The 21,943-nt window shown below is 43.0% G+C and overlaps 1 protein-coding gene across 1 annotated transcript in view; it reads right to left on the bottom strand.

Moving 5' to 3' along the window:
• LOC145391860 (glutamate receptor 1-like) overlaps positions 1-21,943 on the bottom strand; it is a 537,754-nt gene that overhangs the window by 125,394 nt on the left and 390,417 nt on the right. Inside the window, exons 11-13 of the mRNA XM_080266379.1 lie at positions 7,058-7,168; positions 6,781-6,892; positions 4,069-4,163 (exon numbers count right to left, since the gene is read on the bottom strand). Coding sequence (XP_080122505.1) covers positions 4,069-4,163; positions 6,781-6,892; positions 7,058-7,168 — 318 coding nt within the window. The remainder of the gene's footprint in view (positions 1-4,068; positions 4,164-6,780; positions 6,893-7,057; positions 7,169-21,943) is intronic.

The raw sequence follows: 21,943 nt of genomic DNA on the forward strand, positions 1-21,943 counted from the left end.
CCTCCTCCACCCTTACATTCTTCTTCCTCCTACACCTCCACTTCTTCATCTCCTTTTTCTCTGGATCTCTCTATTGCTTGTCCATCTCCTTGTCCACCTACTCTCCTTCTTTTAACCTTCCTCCTCCTCCTTTTAATCCTTCTTTTGGCATTTTACAAAACCTCTTCCCATCTTCCTATCTTCCTCCTCTCGTCTCCTTTCTTCTCAGTCTCCTACTGCCATCTGAGGGTTATTTCACAGCAGTATCTGACACTGACCGGTGCATATTTTCTCCCTTTAGTGCATCAGGAGTCCCCAGATGAAAGATATGTTTTGCCGTAAATTAAGCTCATTCACACAAGTTTCGACCTGAAAGATTTCACATAATCATACCGTAGAGAAAGAAAAAACACGGCAAAACAGTGACAGAAAATAACTTTAAATCAATGTAAGGTACTGTTACGGACACCAATCTTTTGACTCGCCTGTGATAACTAGTAGACACAGAGTAATGGCCCTCGAAACCCAGTACTGGGATCCCAAGACCTTAACAAATTCCTCTGAATACAGTGTAGTGGGTGAAGTATTATCTATGATGTGGAACGATATTGCTGACCGCAGCTGTACACTATAACAATTAACAGATTAAATCATTGGCATTCAAATAGATAAATTGTAGTGCATTCATATATATTAGAAGTGACAGTTAAGGTAATCCAGATAAATGACTAATAAAAACCAATGATTCCGCTTTAACAGTGTATCACCTGAGTGGACAGTAATGCAGTTATCTCCATCCCCGAAGGAACCAACAGCCAGAGTAGAGCTCTTACCAGTGAAAGCACATCATCACATTACAACAGAATAAATAATCCTCACACTTTAAGATATACCCCCACGTATCTATCCAGTTATAGAAACAAATAATATAATGTAGCAACTGGGATAATTACGACTAACTACCAGGTCAGTGTAACGAGCACCCTAACAGTTCTAATTCATGACTAACGTAAATGTGCCGGTAAACAGTAGGTATGCATACTAATAAATACCTTCCAAGCGTGAAATCATGATATCGTCCTGATCAAACAAAGCATCCAAGTTCTCACCAAAGCTCACTCACTCACGCTCACGGCCACACTAGTTGAGTATACTCGTACCTAACAAATAACAAACTAAATCCACACTGGAAATTAAGTAACCTTCACCATTAACCCTGATATATACATGATGTGTACACAGGAGAATCTCTATTATATACAGTATATTATGTACTAATACTTTATTTCATTGCTTTAAATCTTTATATTATTTTCATGTTATAGATCTTTTCCACGTGACGTCACGGGTCATGCGACTTTTGTTTAAGGCGCCATACCGGACGGCAGATTGTCGGACGTTTAGAGGGAGAGAATTGCAAATTCCACAATGATATTCCACTGTTGTTCCATCGACTGTAACACATGGCAGAAAAGTGGAAGTGGGGTAAACTTCTGCCGGTTTCCAGCCAATGATGAAAGGTAACAGAAGTGGATGGCTGCCGTGAAGAGGGAGAACTGGCAGCCGAAGGCCTACAACCGACTGTAGCAGGCATTTCATAACAGGTGAGCCACCCCCTACCCCCTCCAACCCCATCCCCATCCCTCCCACCGCCACCCAACCACCTCATCCCCATCCCCGCCCCACCTATACACCCCCACCACCCTCCCACTGCCACCCCAACTCCCCCACCGCCACCCCGACCCCCCCACCGCCATCCCCACCCCACCACCCCTCACTCACACCCCCCAACAACCCTCTACCCCCCACTTTCAAACCCCCAGCCCCCCCACACTCCACGCTCCCTCAACTCCCCTCTACAAGCCCCCCAGCCCCCCACAATACCCCCCCACCACCCAACTCCCTTCCCCTCCACCCCTACCCATCCCACCCTTTAACACCCATCCCCAATCCTCCCCCACACCATCACACCCCAAACCAACCCAAATCCCACTCCCCATCCCCCATCGCCATTCAAACCCCCCACCCTCCCTCCACCTTCTTCCCCCACTCCCACGCCCCAACCCTCCACTCATCAACTACCCGATTCCCAGTCAGTGTATACAGTCCCCTTGGCCCCACGTCAATAATTTACTGATTACCAGGACGATTTAAATGTACTGTATGTCAATTTCAGCTAGATATATTCCACATATTTACCTTCAGGGATGCCCCGGTGAATTTTCGCTGGGTGTTCACCAAATAGTGATAGAGATCGCCATATCTGAGATCTGGTTTTGGTCTCCCGTACTTGAAACGGGTGAATTTCTCCTTAGATATGGTGTAAGCATCCAGCCTCAAACACTTATCTTGTTCCTGTACAGAGCTTGGTGGCGTTGATCCAGATTTCTGACATATATCAGACAGTTCAATCTCTGACAGCCCTGTCTGGATAGCCACTACTGCGAGGAGTTGCCATCCAATATAGAGACGTAAACAAAACCACGTGATATCTGTGACGTCACTGGAAAAGGTCTATTCTCGATGGAAAAATTTCAGAACAGGGGCTCGGTTTCCTCGAGCTGGTTTTTTCATGAATATCCCTGGTATTTTTCTACACAAACTGTCACAGGAAACACTGAGTTCATAATTTTTTTTATTTTATTTTATTATTTTATATATTTTACATTATTAATACTACTGTATGGCAAGGATTCCTGGGATTTGGACGGTGAATGAATGGGTATGCGGCCCACTTCTTTGGGCATACTGCTGATTACTTCTCCGATTAGCGTTTTTTTTTTTTTTCAATTCCTGTCTTGCTGTACTCTACTTAACATCACCTGAAGGTGTTAAAAAGGCGGGATGATGATGATGATGATGATGATCTAAATACGTCACTATTGGTAATTTAACAGTTTTGCGAACAGAATCAATATGCATACTGTACACTCCCACTAACGACAGTTCTCGACACTGGAAGGTCTTTAGTACATATCATGTAAATAAATTAATCATTACAATGATAATACATTATAAGTCATCAGATTTTTGGGATTCTTATCAAAGAGAAATGTTTTGGCTAATGCTTAAGAGATGGCTCCAGGATAACTACTGTACATATATCCATTTATCTATTCAAACATCTGTCTACATTAATTTATCTGCCCACCCATTCAATCTATCAACTCTGAACCCGCATTGAGAGAGAGAGAGAGAGAGAGAGAGAGAGAGAGAGAGAGAGAGAGAGATACAAGCTTGACTGACGCTTCGTCTTCCTTATCAAAGAATATTGGGCTGCATATTTTATTTCATTCATTCATTCATTCATCATTAATCCAGTGTTGCCCCATAAGGAGCGTAGGAGCCCGGGACTAAGCAAGTTGGTCCTGATATTTAAGATAAGTGACCAGCCTCACTCATCCCTGAGTGGCAATACGTGAGCAATAAACCCCAACCACCCCTTGGATAAAAACCTGCACAGGCCCAGTACGATTGGAGTGCTTTAAATGCTCACTAAACCACCAGTCGATAATATGGTTATATGGTTACCATCCGGCGTAGTAAATGGCTTCCCTGGTATACAGGAAACCATTTGGCTTGCCACTCATTGCAGAGTCACCCGTGGACAGAAGCAAGAGGAAAGAATGAAGGAAACAAAGACAGAAGAGGAAGGAAAGAGGGAAGATAGTGAGGAAAGGGCAGTCACCCGAGAGCAGCACTACATCAAATGAGCGGATGGTGAGGGTCCCACCATATATAAAATAAAGGCTCCTTTTTTTAATCTCCTGTAAAAGCAGGTCAGAAATCTAACACATCAAGCATCATTTCTGGTGGCACGTTATTTACACTTGACCTAGGTGAGGGAATTTCACTCTCTCTCTCTCTCTCTCTCTTTCTCTCTCTCCGTTTGGGAGACCTCTTGTATTGCGAGGATAAATGACGGCAGTTATTATCCCACAGGTTCCATTAAGCTTCTCCAAAGCTGAATAAACTTAGGAGATGTAAAACTAAACTTACAAAATACATTTTGTGAGGGAATGAGTTACAAGAATATGAGAAGAGAAAACCAATGGAGGGTAACTGAAGTACAATTAAGGCAACACTGACCTGTCTCACCAGCTCCCCCACCATGCCGTCCCAGCCACCGTACTGGCCATCGTTCTGGCCACCGTACTTGTTGTCCTTCACGAGTTGCAATGTGTCTGCGGGGAAAAGAAATAGGTTAACAGATAAATATGGCAGCATGAACAAGTTAATATGATTATGAGATATTACTGGGCATCACAGTCGTTCGGCAAATTTGTTAATATCTAGGAGAAATCAAGAAAAAAGAAAAGCTGTGGGTAAGAGCATTAATAAGAGGAAATCAGTAAGAAAACCAAAACATATATATGATCAAGAGAAAATTTCCCCTACACTTTGCAGTGTATATGGGGGGAAATAGATGCGAGAGTAAATAGATAAATAGGAAAGAAGGTAGCACGTATATAATAACATAACTATGTGACAGAAACAAAACCCTACATAGCGAGAAAAAAAGATATTATTAAACATGAACACCCAGAGAGCCCATACCTCCTCTATGGCAACACCATCCCCTTTGACTGTTTTTCAGACCTCGACCTTTGACCTTTTTTGCCCCAAAATTTAAACACTTGTCCCTCTCATATTCTAGTCAATATGTTAAAGAAAATAGTATGAGATTACAATAAAATAAGGAGGCAATCATTGTGGTGAAGGGAATCTCTAATGCACCATAAATATCTCCTGCACCTCCAACTCTGATTAAAAAAAGGAATAAATGCCACTAAAGAATGAAACTTATATCTTCAAAAATAACACTTTCACAACCTATAGACGCTTTCACTTATTCTGCACAGGCTATCACAAGATTACATTCAGCTCAAGAGAAATTTTGCCAGTCAAAGAATTGATGTCTCAGGATTAACTTTTTGCACAACTAGAAACTTCCGCAGGTAAAGAAAATGGTAGGAATTTTTCATGAATATAATAACAATGTCCGTCCACAGTAGCGAAAACATTAACCCACACACATATCTCTTTACTTCTGACATTTCCATTTCAACACTTACTTAAAAATAGAGTACTTTTGTCAGTTTCTTTTTTATTTGTTCCCCCCTCCCCACTCTCTCTTTCCCCTCTTTTTTTTTTTTTATCTCCTAACCTACACACCCAGGGATCGCCTTAACGCTCAAGGAACAATTACTGTGGATCGAACAACTATTTGATAAGCATCAGAGGGCAGCTAAGATGGGAGAATGAGAGGGACACCCCGAAGAATTCGACCTCAGCGGAACCGATTCTACTTTGATTTGGCCCTGGCAGCTGAACCGCGTCATGTTACCAACCTGAAGGCCTCCCCCCACCCTGACGTACAATGCAAACATTTTCTAAGACTCCAAAAATGCATAAATGTTGTTATACCATTGGGACCGTAGGTACGTCAACAGCGATGCGTTTACAAGCTAGGACGTTAATGAAAGACTGCTGAACACTGGGTTTTATTCTTACCTGGCATAGGTGAGGTACACTTGCAAAACACTGGCTTTTCCCTCCCACGTTAACTCTGTCCTCCACTCATTACTACTCGCTCACTGTCCATTAACTGACTCACTGATGCTCGCTTACTGACTCTGATTACTCCATCCTTCACTGAATCTCTCTCACTGTCTGACTCAGTAACACTGACTCTGTCACTGTCCGTCCACCACTGACTCACTGACTGCATCACAAACTGTGCACTTGCTGACTGTTCACTGATTGTTTGTTACAGACTCTCTGACTCACTGCTTGACTGACACACTCACTGACTCGCTCTGGCACGCAAACTAATGGTCCGCTACTACCTGGCTCACTGACTAAACTCAAACTGAGCCCCCCCCCCCCACACACACAACCCACTCCATCTGTTACTCTTGACCAACTGCCAGAAAGTGGAGCAGGCCCTTTTTAAATACCCTCTCCCCCCACCCCCCATTGGCAGCCCAGAACACTCTCAAGCTCAGGAGAGAACTTACACTGTGTGATGCAATAATGCAAATTCTAGAGTCTAGGACAGAACTCACATTTTCCCATGCAATAATGCACTTAAATATACAATACATAATAACCATAATTACAAGAACTAGTTCCTAAGGTAAGTGAGAAAGTAAACAAAATAACAGACATGTCGAAACTTCCAGAATGTTCCTCATATCTCCAGATACAAACATTCCTAATCCTATGGCACAACACTTAATTTCTAAAATGTTCCTCACAGTGCCAGATATAAAACACTAGCCTAATCTTACCAGCATAACAATATTTATCTCAGGCAAAACACCAGTGTGTTACAGTAAGATGGGGTTCGAAAATTACACTAGACCCTCCTGAATTGTAAACACACGAAACTGTCTACTTGTAATATGGTAACCTCCTTACATCTTTCGCAAGATGGAGGGCAAAAAATACCCAAGAACTCTCAGCAGATTAAAAAAAAAATCAGAAATACTTTCTTTACCTCCAACAACACTAATAAATGGAGTATTTGAGTAGAACAGAAATCTGCTTACACAAATACCTCTTGAAATGGATACAGATACGACGCTCTCAAATTTACTCCTTACCCCCCAAAATACACCGAAAAATCAAATACTCCGAATTTATTCTGAGAAAAGAGGGCAAGATGTCAGCGAGACCCTTAGCTTTGCCCTCGTAACGATCATTCCCAGAAATTTACCTAAGATACCCCAGAAATACTTCTTTATCCTCTAATACCTTCCCATTTTCCAGCACAAGCCCCCAAACTCATATACTCACAGTTAATTCCGAGGAAGGATGCCAAGAGGTCAGCGAGGTCTTTAGCGTATCCCTGGTAACGATCATTGCCAGTGTAGTTACCGTCCTTCCTTAGCATCAAGAATGGCTTTTCCTGTGAGAAGAGAAAACGGGACCGCTGTATTATCCCAAGGCCAATGGGTTCACACTAATTTTTCAACTGCTTAATACTTGTATATATAATATTCCTCATTCAGAGATAGATAGATAGATAGATAGAGAGAGAGAGAGAGAGAGAGAGAGAGAGACACACACGCACCAATATGGATGTAACGATGTAAGATCTGTCAGCCATCACCCGGTCAGTCATGTGGCTCGTGTACTTGACCGCCACTGTTTCCAGTCCTCGGGTGTCGCTCCACGTCCCGATCTGAAAAAGAGAGAGAGAAAAAGAATTAACGAATGAATGAATAAATAATCTACCGCCAAGCAACAAACTCCTTGTGACAAAAGGTAGAAAATGATAACAGTAGAGGAATGTAGTAATTTTAAAGGTTAACTACGTGTATGTACAACAAATAAAGAAGACGAGTAATTATGAACTGCAAAGAACATTCAATTGACTAAGAAAGGGAATTAGACGTGCAATAGATAAAAAGAGAGATTAAAACACACACACACACACACACACACACACACACACACACACACACACACACACACACACACACACACACACACAAACACACACACACACAGCCATTTGTCCGGGTCGCTCCTCAGGTGTTCCGCAGACGATTTTATTCAGCTTAAAACAAACTCTTCGAACTTAAGCGATTCTATCGTATAAACCCTTCATGAACCCCTTCCTTCCTCGACGCCCATCCTTGGTTGGAGAATATTGTCTTTCCGTCTCTCAACGTAAGTAAGGTCTGTGTGGAAGAAGCACCTTGACCTCTGTGTAACTCTGCAGCCTCCTCCTCCAGTCATTTTCTCCATTCATTTCTTTCTCTATCCTTCTCTCTCTTATCCTAATCTTTAGTCCTCTCAAACAACTCTCTTCCACTCCTCTCAACCTTCACTTGCGTCCTTCCAACAAGGATGCGTAAATTGCAGACAAGTGATTATCCAGGTGTAATATGCAAAATAAATCACTAAGAGGTGCTTGAGAGCCACCTAAGCTGACGTGAATACCACCTGACGGGTTGCAATGTGGGCAGCCGAGGAGGCTCTGTTGCATCTCCTCCTCAGCGATTTATTTTGCATATTACGACTCATTATTTGCCGGTATGCTTTTTATATCGCTAACATATCGACATTGTATCAACAAAAAAAAAAAAAAAATGAGAACATCGAGGCGCAGTGTGCAGCATAAGTCGCTAAAAAAGAAGTGCCAGGAAGTGACCGTGACCGCTTAAACTACAGCCTTAGACCTCTTGACTGGTATGTTTCTAAGAGATGAATAAAATAACCTGTCGTACACTTGAAGAAACCAATTACTTTGTTACTTGGAGAAAATGTTATTCGTGACAGATTTTAACATTTTTGATGAACTAATTTTCCCTTGTGTACAGCTGACCTACTTAGTCCCGTGACGATTCTATTTATTTCAAGCTACATCTGTACAAATTTGTACAACTCAGGACGGAGATGTAGGAGTCAAAGGGATAACTAAGGCTGTCTAAATCTTCAAGTTAAAAGTCTCACCTATACTGAATAAAATAATTCATTTAAAGAAGATAAAATATAAAAGGGCCACGGGAATGAAGGTGGCACGTATACTACCAATCGCTGGGGGAAATATAATGGAAAGTAGTGAATGACAGGGAAAGGGATGATACCGTGACTTTTGTTATCTTGTCATATCACAGGGTTGCATTCCTTAGCACCTCTTCCTTAGTGATTTATTTTTGGAATGGCTGGTTAACGTCCTTTACGTTATCAATGCAGAGTATGGCGATATTAGAATGCTTTACGTAACACGGATATGGTCATTAAAGTGTGACAAGCAAAATAAGTTGCTCAGAAAAGGGTGTTTGGGAGCTTCCTTAGCCGACGAGAATCCGGGCCCAAGCATCTTTGGTTAGTTCGTGACACTCCTTCTTAGCGACTTACTCTGCACATAAAATATAAAAACTCCCAATATCCTCGTGACTATTATCGATGCCAACTATGCCGATATAAAAACGATATATGTGGTGTACAAAGATAAATCGCTAAGGAAGAGGAGCTACGAAGCCTCCTGTGCTACCCAGAATACAGACCTAAGTCCATAATAGCATAAAGTGAAGAGGGTGGCCGGAGTTGGTGAATGGGAGAATTATACAGAAGGTTGTGTTGGCGGAGAGAGACACAGACCCGTTGACAAGACCCGGGTTCATGTTGGTGCTGGGACAAGACATGATGCTGGGGGTCTGTATTCAGCTGGCATCTTAACTCTCAGGCTCCTGTGACTCACTCCTAGCTCAATAACGACGTCTGGCATTGGCTGAAATAAAAATGGTTGTCCCGAACATGCGAGAGTGAAGAGTGAGAGGACTCAATAACATTTTACTATTTCGTCAGATCTCTGACTATATCTATATACCAATCTAACTATCAATCCATCTACCTATCTATCTATCTATCTATTATCTATTTATCAGAAGAGGGTTAATCGATTTGGAGAACAATGAAGACTCAACATTATACTATTTTCAAAGTTTCTCTCTCTCTCTCTCTCTCTCTCTCTCTCTCTCTCTCTCTCTCTCTCTCTCTCTCTCTCACTCTCTCCATCTATCTATATCCATCTAAAGTGTAAATTAATTTGCAGGGCAGACAGGACTCCATAACATTTTACTGTTTTCACAGATCTTTATCTCTACATATCCATCTATCTATCTATCTATCTATCTAAACACACACACACACTAAAGGTCTGTCCTATGTTAAATAATGGCTGGTGGCGAGGAAAGCAAACACATCACTGTACAAAAAGAGATAATGGGAAATGCTTATCAATCCTTTGCTATGAGAGGTCCATCTAAATACAGTAAGTCGCTTGGTGTCAAGAGTTAAATAAGGAAATACGGAATACGGTGGGAAGGAGCTAAAAATGTCGCCAGGAATGGAAGGGAACGACTGACGCAATGACCACCTCGGCACGACATAATTCTGAGCACGACCACTGACGTCACGCTGCTAAATTCACGATGACAGCTGGGGGGGGGGGAAAGGGGAGGTGGAGGCAGACAAGGGGTGGGACGATGGAATGACTGTGAAGGAGGAAGCTGAGAGAGAGAGAGAGAGAGAGAGAGAGAGAGAGAGACTCGTCCTTTGGAAAGTTACAGTGACACAGCGAGTGACAGAATGGGACACACATTGGATTTGGCGGTCCTCACTAAGGCAGAAAGTTATAAAAACTTGACAAAATGTTAAAAAAAAACTCTTATGTGGAAACGTGGAAACATCGTTAAAAGCAAAATTAAATTATAAGAAACAGAAAGGAAGAAAGGTGAAGGAAATTTACACTAAAAGATATGAATAAATACAAAATAATTCACGAAAAAAATGATGCACAAATAATTAAAACAAATCATAAGAAATGGAAATAATATCATAAAGTATGGAGACTGCAAAACAAATTACAAAAACTTAAATATACATAAAAATAAAGACAACAAAAATGGAGAATAAACAATTGAGCAATAAATCTAAAAAAAATATTGAGAAAATTATATTGAAAATCATAAAAAATTACGTAATTGGTAAGAAACCCGAATTCAGCTAAAAAACAGAAAGCAAAGACCCCATAAAAAGAACACACACACACACACACACACACACACACCCACACACACACACACACACACACACACACACACACACACACACACACACACACACACACACACACCACCCAACAAAAACGCTCAAACATTAAAGTCAGGTTAGTTGTTAGTTGTAGCTGTTGTTTATTTGTTGTTGTAACCCCAGGCTCTTATGAATATTAATTAAGCGAACTGCAGGCTGAATCTGGGCAGCCCACCTTCCTTCCTACAGAGGAGAAAGAGTTAACGATGGTTTGTATATTTAGGTAGCAGAGCTATATCGGTGCCACCACGGGCAGGCGTCCCTCATCAGCCTTGTAAACAACGAAAATAAATTCTAAGCGACCAAGACAGGAGCATGAACTATCAAAAGGAGAGTCTCAAGGTAAAACACGGACAAATCCATGATAAAAACGAAAACACGGTAAAAATACAAATAAAACCACGCTAAGAACGGAGAAAAACAAACAAAACCACGATAAAAATGAAGAAAACAAACAAAACCATGATTATAACTAAAAGTAAAACCACAATAAAGAACGAAAACAAACAAAACTACGATAAAAACGAAGAAAAGACAAACAACACGAAAAAAGCAAAAAACAACAACAATAAAACAAAGAGAAACACAAGTAACCCCACGATAAAAACGAAAAAAAAAAAAAAAATGAAAGCGAAGTATTCGGGAGCCGAATGCTAATCACCCACCAGAATATGCTGTTGGCCAAGTCCAAGATTTTGGCCATCCCTTGATACCCTAACGGTCTCATATTAATAGCTGAAGCCGTTCAAGAGATATTATGATGCTAAAGGCGTGCAATAAAAAATAGTTGACCTTTGGCAGCCATTTTGATGACCTTGACCTTGACCCCAAGTGCCCGAACTCTGCCAAGATTTTTGGCCATATCTTGATACCCTGAAGGTTTCATGTTGATAGCTCAAGCCGTTCATGAGATTCAATATGAACACACACACACACACACACACACACACACACACACACACACACACACACACAGAGGCAGGAATAAACAGTATCGTTCCACCTTGTCAAACAAAGCTACAATAAAAACCAAGAAAAATCTGATGCACAAAAAACTATGAAACACGATAAAAACGAAAAAAACGCGATAAAACGGAGAAAAAACAAACAAAACCACGATAGAGACGAAGAACAACAAACAAAATATAAACAATAATTATTCTGCTTCACGCTATTTCTGTGTGAAGGACAAGAGCACATCCTAAGCGACCACGATGGAGCATACACGACCGAACCTCCCGGAAAAAAGGATAAAAACCGATAACGTGGGTGATTAATAACACTTAAGATGGAGGGAGAGAGGGAGGCTGCGACGGAGAAAAGGGGGGAGGCTGAGGGGGAACGGAAGGGAGAAGGGAAGAAGAGGAGGGTAGGATGGATGGATTTAGGGAGGTTGGAAGGAAGGCCAGGGTGGATGGAGGGAGGAAGGTTAGGAGGGAGAGAGGAACGCTCAAAGGGAGGGAAGGAAGAGACGGAGGAAGGCTAACATGGTTGGAGAGAGAGAGAGAGAGAGAGAGAGAGAGAGAGAGAGGATAACAGGGGTGGAGGAAGAGGAGGGAGGATAACAGGGGTGGAGGAAGAGAAGGAGGGAGGATAACAGGACTGGAGTGGGAGAAAGAGGGAGTCTAACTTGGCTGAAGGGAGAGAGGGAGGCTGGCAAGGAGAGAGAAAAGGAGCGAAACCGATAAAGGAGAGAGGGAGGCTGGCAGATAGGATGAAAAGAAGGGAAGCAGATGAGGAAGGAAGAGAGAGGCTGACAGGAATGGAGGAAGGATGTACGAGGTGGAAGGAAAGAAGTTATGAAAGGGTGAGGTTGATAGGGAAGGAAGAGAAAGGAAGAGGAGAGAGAAGGATGGAAAGTGGAAGGGATGGAGGGAGGCTGGCTAGGTGAGAGATGGGAGGAGAGGAGGTAAGACTAGTGGGCGTCGACAGTGAGAAGAGAGGAAAAGGAAAGAGAGGAACGGAGAGGAAGGTGGAAGAAAAGCTGGAGGAGAGGGAAAGAAGGCTGGAGGAGAGGACGGAAAGGCAGGAGGAGGGAGGGAGGGAGGGCTGGGGGAGAGGGAGGAAAAGTGGAGGAGAAGGGAATGAAGGAAGGGAGGAGGAAGAGGGAAAGAAAATGATTGCCAACAGTGGATAGTGGTAAGGTGGATGGACGAGTGGTGTGGATGGGGAGTGGTTGGATACTGTGAACAGGGATTGGGTAGGTGGATGAGTACTGTGAATGGGGGAACTTTTGGGTGGATGGGGAGTGGATGTGTGGATGGGCTGACAAATAGAATCGATGAAGAGAGGGTCTGTGGATGGGAACTGTGTAGACGGATGAGTGAAATGGATGGGGAAGGGGTGAATGGAGAGATGGGGAGTGTGTGGACAGATGGACTGAAGGTGTTACTGTGCCAAATACAGAAATACAGTAGCAAAGATGAGGTGCTCTCAGGCTTAGGAGAATACAGGCCTGGGTGAGCTTTGGATGTGAATTAGTGGAAAGGAGAGCTCTGAGGCTGACTGGCAGGGATATAATACGGAGGCAGTGGCAATTAGTGGACAGGAGGGCTCTGATGTTGGTTGGTAGGGTCCTCAAAGGTAGGCTGAGGTGAAATAGTTAAAGAGCTCTAAAGATGAATAAGTAGGTGGCTTTTGGAAAGAGACAGGTGGGTGGATAAGTGATTTCTGGATGTACTGTATGTGAGTGAATTTTGAAGTTGGTTGGCAGAGTTTAACACCTTCAAACCACACCACAATTTTTCGCATTATTCCTGTAACCAGATCGTTTTGCTCAGAAGAGCTTATCACACTGATGTAGTTAAGTTATAGCCTTCATAAACTCCTTCTCTACTAAACATCCTTTTTAAGCTTAACGAAAGAGCCTAAAGGTAGGAAATTATAACAAAAGAACACACCACTGGGTTAAAAAGGGGGACAGGTGAATGTTTATGAGTGAATGTGAATGTGAGTGTGTATGAGTTTATGAGGTTTAGAGATGAATAATGAGGTGGTTTCTATCGATGGGTAAGCGTGTGGGTGAGCTTTGGAAAGAGACAAGGGATAATTTGTGGTTCTGGGGTAGCAGGTTTTTAAAAATATGTGGATGTGTCAAGTAATAAGAGCCTGTTTGCTTTCATCTGACTGAATTGAGCCACTATCGTATCTTACAAGCCAAACGGTGGTACTTTGATATTGGCGACTCTTAGTTATGTGGTGAAATGAGCCTCCATGATAACTAATCAAATCTAACCTCCAATTTACCTACACCTAGTCATCAACTGACCTGAGAGAGGTTATGGATCTTTGTCAGGTAAAAAAAATAAATAAAAAAACCAAAGATTGAGTTTATAGGTGGGCTCAGGAGGTTGTTACGGAGGGGAGGGCTATGAGGGAGGGCGGCTTGGTGTGGGATCAGCGGTGTCCTTGGTGTGTCGTGGGTGTGAATAACGAAGCCTAAGGAGTCAATACAGCGCCACTGCTCAATACTGTGGCTTGGGGACCAGCTGGGGGTAAAGCCATGTATGTTAATGGTGTGGAAGGAAAATGTCAGACCTCCCCCATCACGTCAGATTACCCTCCACCCCCCCCCTCTCTCTCGCTCTCCCTATTCCCCCCTTCATCACTTTCTCTAGTCTTTCCCTCCTCCCACACTCTCTTCTTCTCACTCCTTCTCTCTTAACATCCTTCTTCCTTCTCTCCAACCTCTCTCATTCTTGTCTTCGCTCCTCCTTTGTCTTTTATCATCTCTCTTCTCTCCTCCCACCTTCTCTCCATCATTTCCCCCGTTAATCTCTTCTCCTCCTCCTTATTTCTTCGCCGTTATCCTTCCTATTATTTTCTTAATCCTTTACCTATGATGACGTCTTTTTCATCTTTCTATGCTCCCTTCGGGCGTATTTATGCAGCTTAAAAGAGCCTCTTTCAACTGGAGGAGTCAGCTACAGCCTTTGATAACCACCTTAGTAACAGAGATATAAAAAATAGATAGACAGACTGGCAGACAGATATGCACAGATAGATAGATAGACAGACACACATAGAGATAAATAAACAGATAAATCTTAATAAACTCGCTTGAAGGTACTCTGATTAACCTCTTCACTCATGTGCCAATCTTTTTTTTTTTTTTCATGTTTTCCTTGTACGAGAGGATTCAGTTTGATATAGGGGAGACGCCTCGTAGTGAAGCGGTTCATGGAGGCCATAACTAACACTCATGGTTCTTAAAAGTCTCTCCGAAGTTGTGTAAAGCCGTCCAGTGTTTGCAAGAATACAGAAAAATCGTCTTCATATGAGGTTGGTAAGGAGTGGAAGAAAAGAGAGGTTAACAGTGAAGAGGCTGACCCATTCAGTAAGAGCACGACATTCGATTTCGCTTTTGCAATCTCCAGACGATTTTCTTCACGATGTGAGACTTTTTGAACTTAGGGATTAGAGATAGCATTAATTATTTACCTAGTCTATATGCGAGAATTCCTAAGCTGGATAATAACAATAATCTTGAGGAAGCGATAATACTTTTTAAAAAAGGCGTCGTAAGATAGGGTTAAGGTCTTCAATTTCTCTCTCTCTCTCTCTCTCTCTCTCTCTCTCTCTCTCTCTCTCTCTCATCACGGTTCTCCTCTGGCCATTCATTTTTACGATCACTCATTTTTCCCCTCTCCCCTCTTCCTTCTCTCCATCCCTCCTCCCTCCTTCTTCCTCCCCTCCCCCCTCTCCTCCTCCTGCAGCGGCTTACTTTACTATCCTTGTCTTTGACTTTTAGTACTTATAGAACAGCTAAATTTGTTACAACCTCCCCTATAACAAAGAGCTCCCCACCCCCCTAAATAAAAGGTACACTCCCCCTTCCCAATCCATGCCTCCTCCTCCCTTCCCTCCTCCTCCTCCCCATCCTTCTCCCCTCCCCTTCCTCCATTATACTCCCTATCTTCCTCCTCCTTCCTCCCTCCTACAATATTTCCTTTTTCTCTTTTCCCATCCTTCTCGCCCCTCCCTCCAGCGCACCTCCTTTCCCTCCCTCCCACCCACCTTCTTTCTTTGGCTCCTTCTTCCCTCATTCCTTCCTTCCTACTTTTTCTCCATCTTTCTTCGGCTCCTTCCTCCCTCATCCTTCCTTCCTTCCATCTTTCTTCGATTCCTTCTTTCCGTCTTTTTCTCCTTCCTTCCTCCCCATCCTCACACTCCATTTTCCCCTTCCTCCCTTCCTACCACCTTCCCTCCCACGCTTCTTCTCTTCCCATCACTCTTTCTTCCCCCCTCCTCCCTACCATTATCATCTCTGCCTCGTTACTTCTTTCTTTTCTCCCTCCTTCCTTCCTTCCTTCCTTCTGATCAGCATCTCTCTCTCTCTGCACGATATACATACACGCAAATGTTGTCTGTTTATACCTTCAGGGGGTCCAGGTCGGGCCATATAATATGTTGTACCCTAATAAAAACATCATTTCATTGTACGGCCATTATTCTTCCATGCATCCTCCTCCTACTCGTCGTCGTCGTCGTCCTCCTCCTCGTCCTCCTCCTCCTCCTCCTACCCCATTAGTCACCCTCATCATTATGCTGAACCTCACCATGACCATCACCATCAAAATTTTATCGCTATTAACATACTTTCTTTCTCCCTTCACCAAAATGGATTTCTCGATTTTCCCATTCATCCCCAGATCCCTCCCTCACTCCTCTCACTACTGCCATTCTTCACACGTCCCTCTCTCCTTTCTTGTCCTCCTCCTCCTCCTCTTTTTTTCTTTTTTCTTTTCTTCCTCCTCCTCCTCCTCCTCCTCCTCTTCTTTTTTTCTTCTTCCTCCTCCTCCTCGTCTTCCTTTTCCTCTCCTCTCTATCCCTTAGTCCTTCCATCCCTCCTCATCTTCTTTTTTTCGTCTTCTTCCTCCTCCTCCTCCTCGTCTTCCTTTTCCTTTCCTCTCTATCCCTTAGTCTTTCCATCCTTCCTCCTCTCCTCTCCATCCCTCCGTCCTTCCATCCCTCCTCCTCCCCTCTCCATCTGTCCGTCCTTCAATCCCTCCTCATCTCCTCTCCTTCCATCCCTCTGTTTCGCCAGATGTACAAAACACTGAATACATTCCTCCTTTTCATCCTTGTCAGCTAATTCGTAATACACGCTGGTCCGTATACACTCGTCGTTCACTCCACCGGCCGAATATCTTGTGTGTTGCTGGGACGGTTTAGATACCGTTCTCAATGTCTATTCAGCATCATTTATACATTTCCCACACTCACTGCCTCACCTACACCCACACCAGCAGACTGAGCCGTCCCCACAACACACAAGATACTGCCAGGGGAGTCTCTAGTTCAGTGCTGTTTATAAAGACAACCTGTATATAAAACTGCTACATAATATACTACCTGATGCTGATGACATGGCAGGCGTTTGAAAAGTGTCCACGGATATAATTCTTTTTGAAATACCACTTGAGTTTTCCGAAATGGCTGGCAGCTGTTTCACTTAGCAAATTGGTACTTCGTGAATTTCACCGTTTAAGCTTAACTGTGCAATAGGCCTCATGGAAAAGTGTAAATATGGTGCGGTATAGTCAACTTGCTCTCACCAGATGGAACTGAATCATACCCACATTCTAAATCTAATATATTATAGCAGAACACGTGTGCGTGTGTATTTTGGGCAGCCGAAACTACACATACAAATCGCATCAAACTTGGCACAAAAATCACAAAAAATTCGCTGATGTGAAAAAACTTGGTCCCATCACGATTGAAAAGCTTTCACTATAATTAATGAGCAATCAAAGTTTGACCAAAAAACGCCGCTCCCAGCGTGAGTACGTGAAATTAAGGTTGCGTTCACCATAGAGTTTTTGATGGCTTTATATCTAATATACTATAGTGCGATCAAATTTTGACCACAAAATGCCGCTCCTGGCGCCCGGTCGATTGCCGTGGCCGAGTGGTTAATATCTCGGACTTGCGTGCAAACAACTTGGGTTCCATTCCCGAAGCTGCAAATAACACGATCAATTGATTAGCTGCAAAAAATTCAAATGACAGCGTTAGACTAGAACACCACATAAACGGACCATCATGGGCCGTTCGATGTCACCTTGACGGCCGATAGTAACAACCTTACACTAGAACAGCACATAAACGTGACTCGGATTACCTGAAATGATCGCAACGCGCGCACGAAGCACGAGGAAACGAGCGAGAAGCACGAGGAAATGAGTGCGAAGCACAAGAAAGTGAGCACGCAACACGAGACCCCTCCATAGAAGCAAGTGCAAGAGGCCTGAAGGGCCCACGAACACTTGCCCTAAGTGATGGCGGCGTGGCATTTGGTGAGACTCGGTTATGATGTAAGTTTGAGTGTTCTTGGTTACGAGTCAAACTAACCCTCCAGTCTGATCACAACGGGCGACCAGCTGAGCTGGAAAGGGTTAGGGATCCTCGGCAGGATAGAACAAACACGATACAGAACCTCCGCTTTACCTGTTCATTTCTGGATGTATTAGAGAACAAATAGACCCTTTAAGGCAACTCCAACTGGTTTGAAAGAAAAAACGTAAAAAAATGTGCAGTCTTAATTTTTCATACTTATTTGCTCTTATTATTCATTTTTTACTTATACAAAATATTTTCAAAACGGTCGGAGTTGCCCCATTCTACGGCATGTTATCTGTGCAAAGAAGATAACAACATACGAGAGAAAGTGAACTTCTTCAGTTCGATGACATATTAATATTTTCTTAATATAAGCGGGTGATTTATTCAACCCATGACAGACATGTATTAGTAAAGGGGCTAATAAAGTCAATATCTAGGCTGATTCCCCATGTCTGAAGTCTGTGCAAGGCTGAATTAAATCGTCTGGTGGTGGCAACAGTAGATTATGAAGCACGTCATGGGGCTGAAGCGGTTACGATGTGATATTCCAAATCAACTGTCGGCAAGTCAGTGCTAGGGAGCCTCCTAATCCCACGAGAATATGATCATATAGAAGAGAAACGGTGAGATAGGGGAAGGTAAGAGGAGGAGGAGGAGGGAAGAAAGAAGGGGAGGAAGGAGGAGGATGGAAGAAGGAAGGAGAAGGAGGAGGAGAAGGGATGGAACAACGGAAGGAAGAAGGCAGGAGAAACGGTGGGTCTGGAAGGACGGAGGGAAGAAGGAATGGGGAGGTGGGAGGGGGGAAGAGGAGTAGGAAAGACGAAAGGAAGGAGAAAAGGAAAGAATGAGGGGGAGGACAGGACGAAGGATAGGTAGACACAGAGGAGAGGGGGAGGAGGAGGAGGGATGGAAGGACGGAGGAGAAAAAAAAAATAGGAAATGTGACATAGCCTACGCTACCCAGGTCTCGGAAAGGGAAATATCCACGCAGTTTATGACAACTGACTGTATATATCATTTAACGTTGTTATAAAATCTCGTTGGTTAAACCTGCCCTATCTGCTGAATTTGGTCCACTTATCAGCGACGAGGGTGCTCTTATCTTGGACGATCAGGAAATTGCCTCTACTGTAAATAAGTTTTTCAGTTCAGTTTTCACAGTAGACGCCAATGACACCATCGAAGAGCATCAAATGTCAACCCAAAACGCACTAAGTGATACGCATATTAGCAGTAATGATGTGAGAGATAAACTTAATAAAATGAACAGTAATAAGACTCCCGGCCCAGACAATTTCTACCCTAAAATACTAAAAAATGTGATGGATGTAATATGCAGCCCTCTAACATCTATCTTTAACAAGTCCCTACAACAAGGAAAGGTTCCAGCAGACTGGAGACTGGCTAACGTGACCCCTATATATAAAAAGGGCAGTAGAGATCAACCAGGTAATTATAGACCAATTAGCCTAACCTCTGTCTTGGGAAAGATCCTCGAATCATTAATTAGAGAGAGGATAGTTGAGTTCCTAGAAACTAATAACGTAATTAGGAACAGCCAGCATGGCTTTAGAACGCGGAGATCATGCGTGACAAATTTAATTGAGTTTTACGATACACTTTTTAAAATGAATGATTGTACCAGGTCACTTGATATAATCTACTTAGACTTCCAGAAAGCCTTTGACAAAGTGCCTCATGATAAACTAATGACAAAAGTAAGATCACTTGGAATTGACAGAAATATTCACAGGTGGATAAGTGAGAGAAAGCAACGAGTTGTTATAAATGGAGTAGAGTCAGACTGGGCTCCAGTGACAAGTGGTGTTCCTCAGGGATCAGTGTTGGGACCAGTCCCATTTATTATGTATGTTAACGATATCGATGTTGGCCTAAACAACTTCATTTCTAAATTTGCAGACGACACAAAAATTGGCAACACTATATTAACTGAAGAAGACAGAATTATCCTTCAAAATGACCTTAATAAAATTATCAGCTGGTCAGAAAAATGGCAAATGCCCTTCAATGTAAGCAAATGTCAGGTACTGCAATGTGGGAAGAAAAACAAAAGGTATGATTACGAAATGAACGGCCAAATCATTAGCAAGTCCTCACTAGTTAAGGATCTAGACGTACTAATTTCAGACGATCTGAAATGTTCAAATCAATGCATCTCTGCCCCCAATAAAGCCAACAGGGCCCTAGGCTTCATCAAAAGACATTTTACATATAAAAGCAAAGATATTGTAATCCCCCTATACAAAAGCATAGTCAGGCCACATTTAGAGTTTGCAGTGCAATTTTGGGCGCCTCACCTAATTAAAGATATAGAAATACTGGAAGCGGTCCAGCGTAGGGCTACCAAGTTAATCCCGTCCTTGAGGAATAAACCATACCTCGAGAGACTCAGGGAATTAAACCGATTCTCTCTTAGAAAACGGAGACTCAGGGGACAACTGATTGAATGTTTTAAGATGCTAAAAGGCTTTAGTAGTACTGATTCAAGCAAGCTATTCACAGTAATTGCCGAGACTGTAACTCGAGGAAATGGTATGAAGTTGCAAGCAAGGTATGCTAATCTTGATACAGCCAAAAACTTCTTCACTTACTCCGTTGTAAAAAAAATAAGAGAAATGGAGTTCCCCCGAGCTAAGCCCTGTATTGGACTATATAGCCCCGCTAGGGTTACAGGAGGGAGCTACCCCTCCCGGCACGGCAGCCCGGGCGAGGCTCGAACTTGCAATCCCCCGATCACAAGTCCAGCGCGCTACCACTGTGCTACCGCGCCCCCCTACTCCGTTGTAAGCGAATGGAATACACTCCCTGGGAATGTGAGTGAGAGTGGTACCATAAATATATTTAAAAAGAGACTGGACATTTACCTCGACGCAATTGGTACCGTTTAGTTAGGATGGAGCAATTATTGCATATTCGCGTCTGCATTCATGTGTCTATTAGACACAGACAGTATTATAGAATATAAATAATAGATAAACATTCTATTCATCTTTTGATTTAAAAAAAAAAAAATGCATGCATAGAGTAAGTATGTGGCTGTATGCCCAAATTTTCCTTTTCCATATTATTCTACTTTCTGCCGATCCTATTAAATTCCTTCAGGTTTTTCATTCCTGCAAGGTATTACTTCCTCTCTTGTTTCCTGTACGGCAAATGCCGGAGGGTCTGGAGGGTGGGGGAGAGAGCCTTCTGCTGTGCTGTCCTTTTCTCCTGCTCCTATGCACTATATTAGGATTAAGGCCGGACCACCTCGTAGGGGCCGTAAGGTCTGTGTGGTCTGTGTATCTATGTAACTCTATGTAACTTTGGCGCTGTGATTGGCTGATTTGAAAACAGCCTGAGGCTTGCTCTGAGCCCGCGATTTAAGCACTACTTTCTGAACTCAGACTTGAACTTCAATTCAGCATATGGCCAAGTTGAGCTGATTGAGCCAGACTTGAGTAACCCTTGAACCTCGGCTGGCTACCGTCCCAAGCACGACTTTCAAGTCTGACTCAAGCCTCGTTCTAGCAACTGGCCCAAGTACCTGGATGCAACAACAGAAATGAGGTAAATGTGCAAAGGAATTGGAAGGCAGAGTGGCACAGGGAAGGTAAGTGGTTCGTGTTATGACGGCCTTGATACAGAACAGAGTTATGAGTCTGGCAGCTGCAAGAGGATAGTGCCCACATTATCAAATGGGTGTGAGACTTTGGTGTGGCGTGAAAACCAGTAGCCAGGAGTTTGAGCAGTGGAGATGGGGTTATTGAGAAATACGTGTGGACTGAAAAGAGTGGATGAAATAATGTGATTCGTGAAAGATATGGAGTAAGGATGTCTATGGACAATAAAGCAGCAGTGTGTGTGTCTAGACGGTATGGTCATATGGGGAAAATAGACGTATACAATTTGGTGGCAGGGGCGTATGTGAGTGAGCTGGGCGAAGGGAGGAAGCGTGATGGACCAGGTACAAGGTGGATAGGTATGGTGAATGAATGTGTGAGAG

This window comes from Coenobita brevimanus, chromosome 1 (genome assembly GCF_032717465.1).
Source record: "Coenobita brevimanus isolate Jiangsu-jjx chromosome 1, ASM3271746v2, whole genome shotgun sequence".
Classification (NCBI taxonomy): Eukaryota; Metazoa; Arthropoda; class Malacostraca; order Decapoda; family Coenobitidae; genus Coenobita; species Coenobita brevimanus.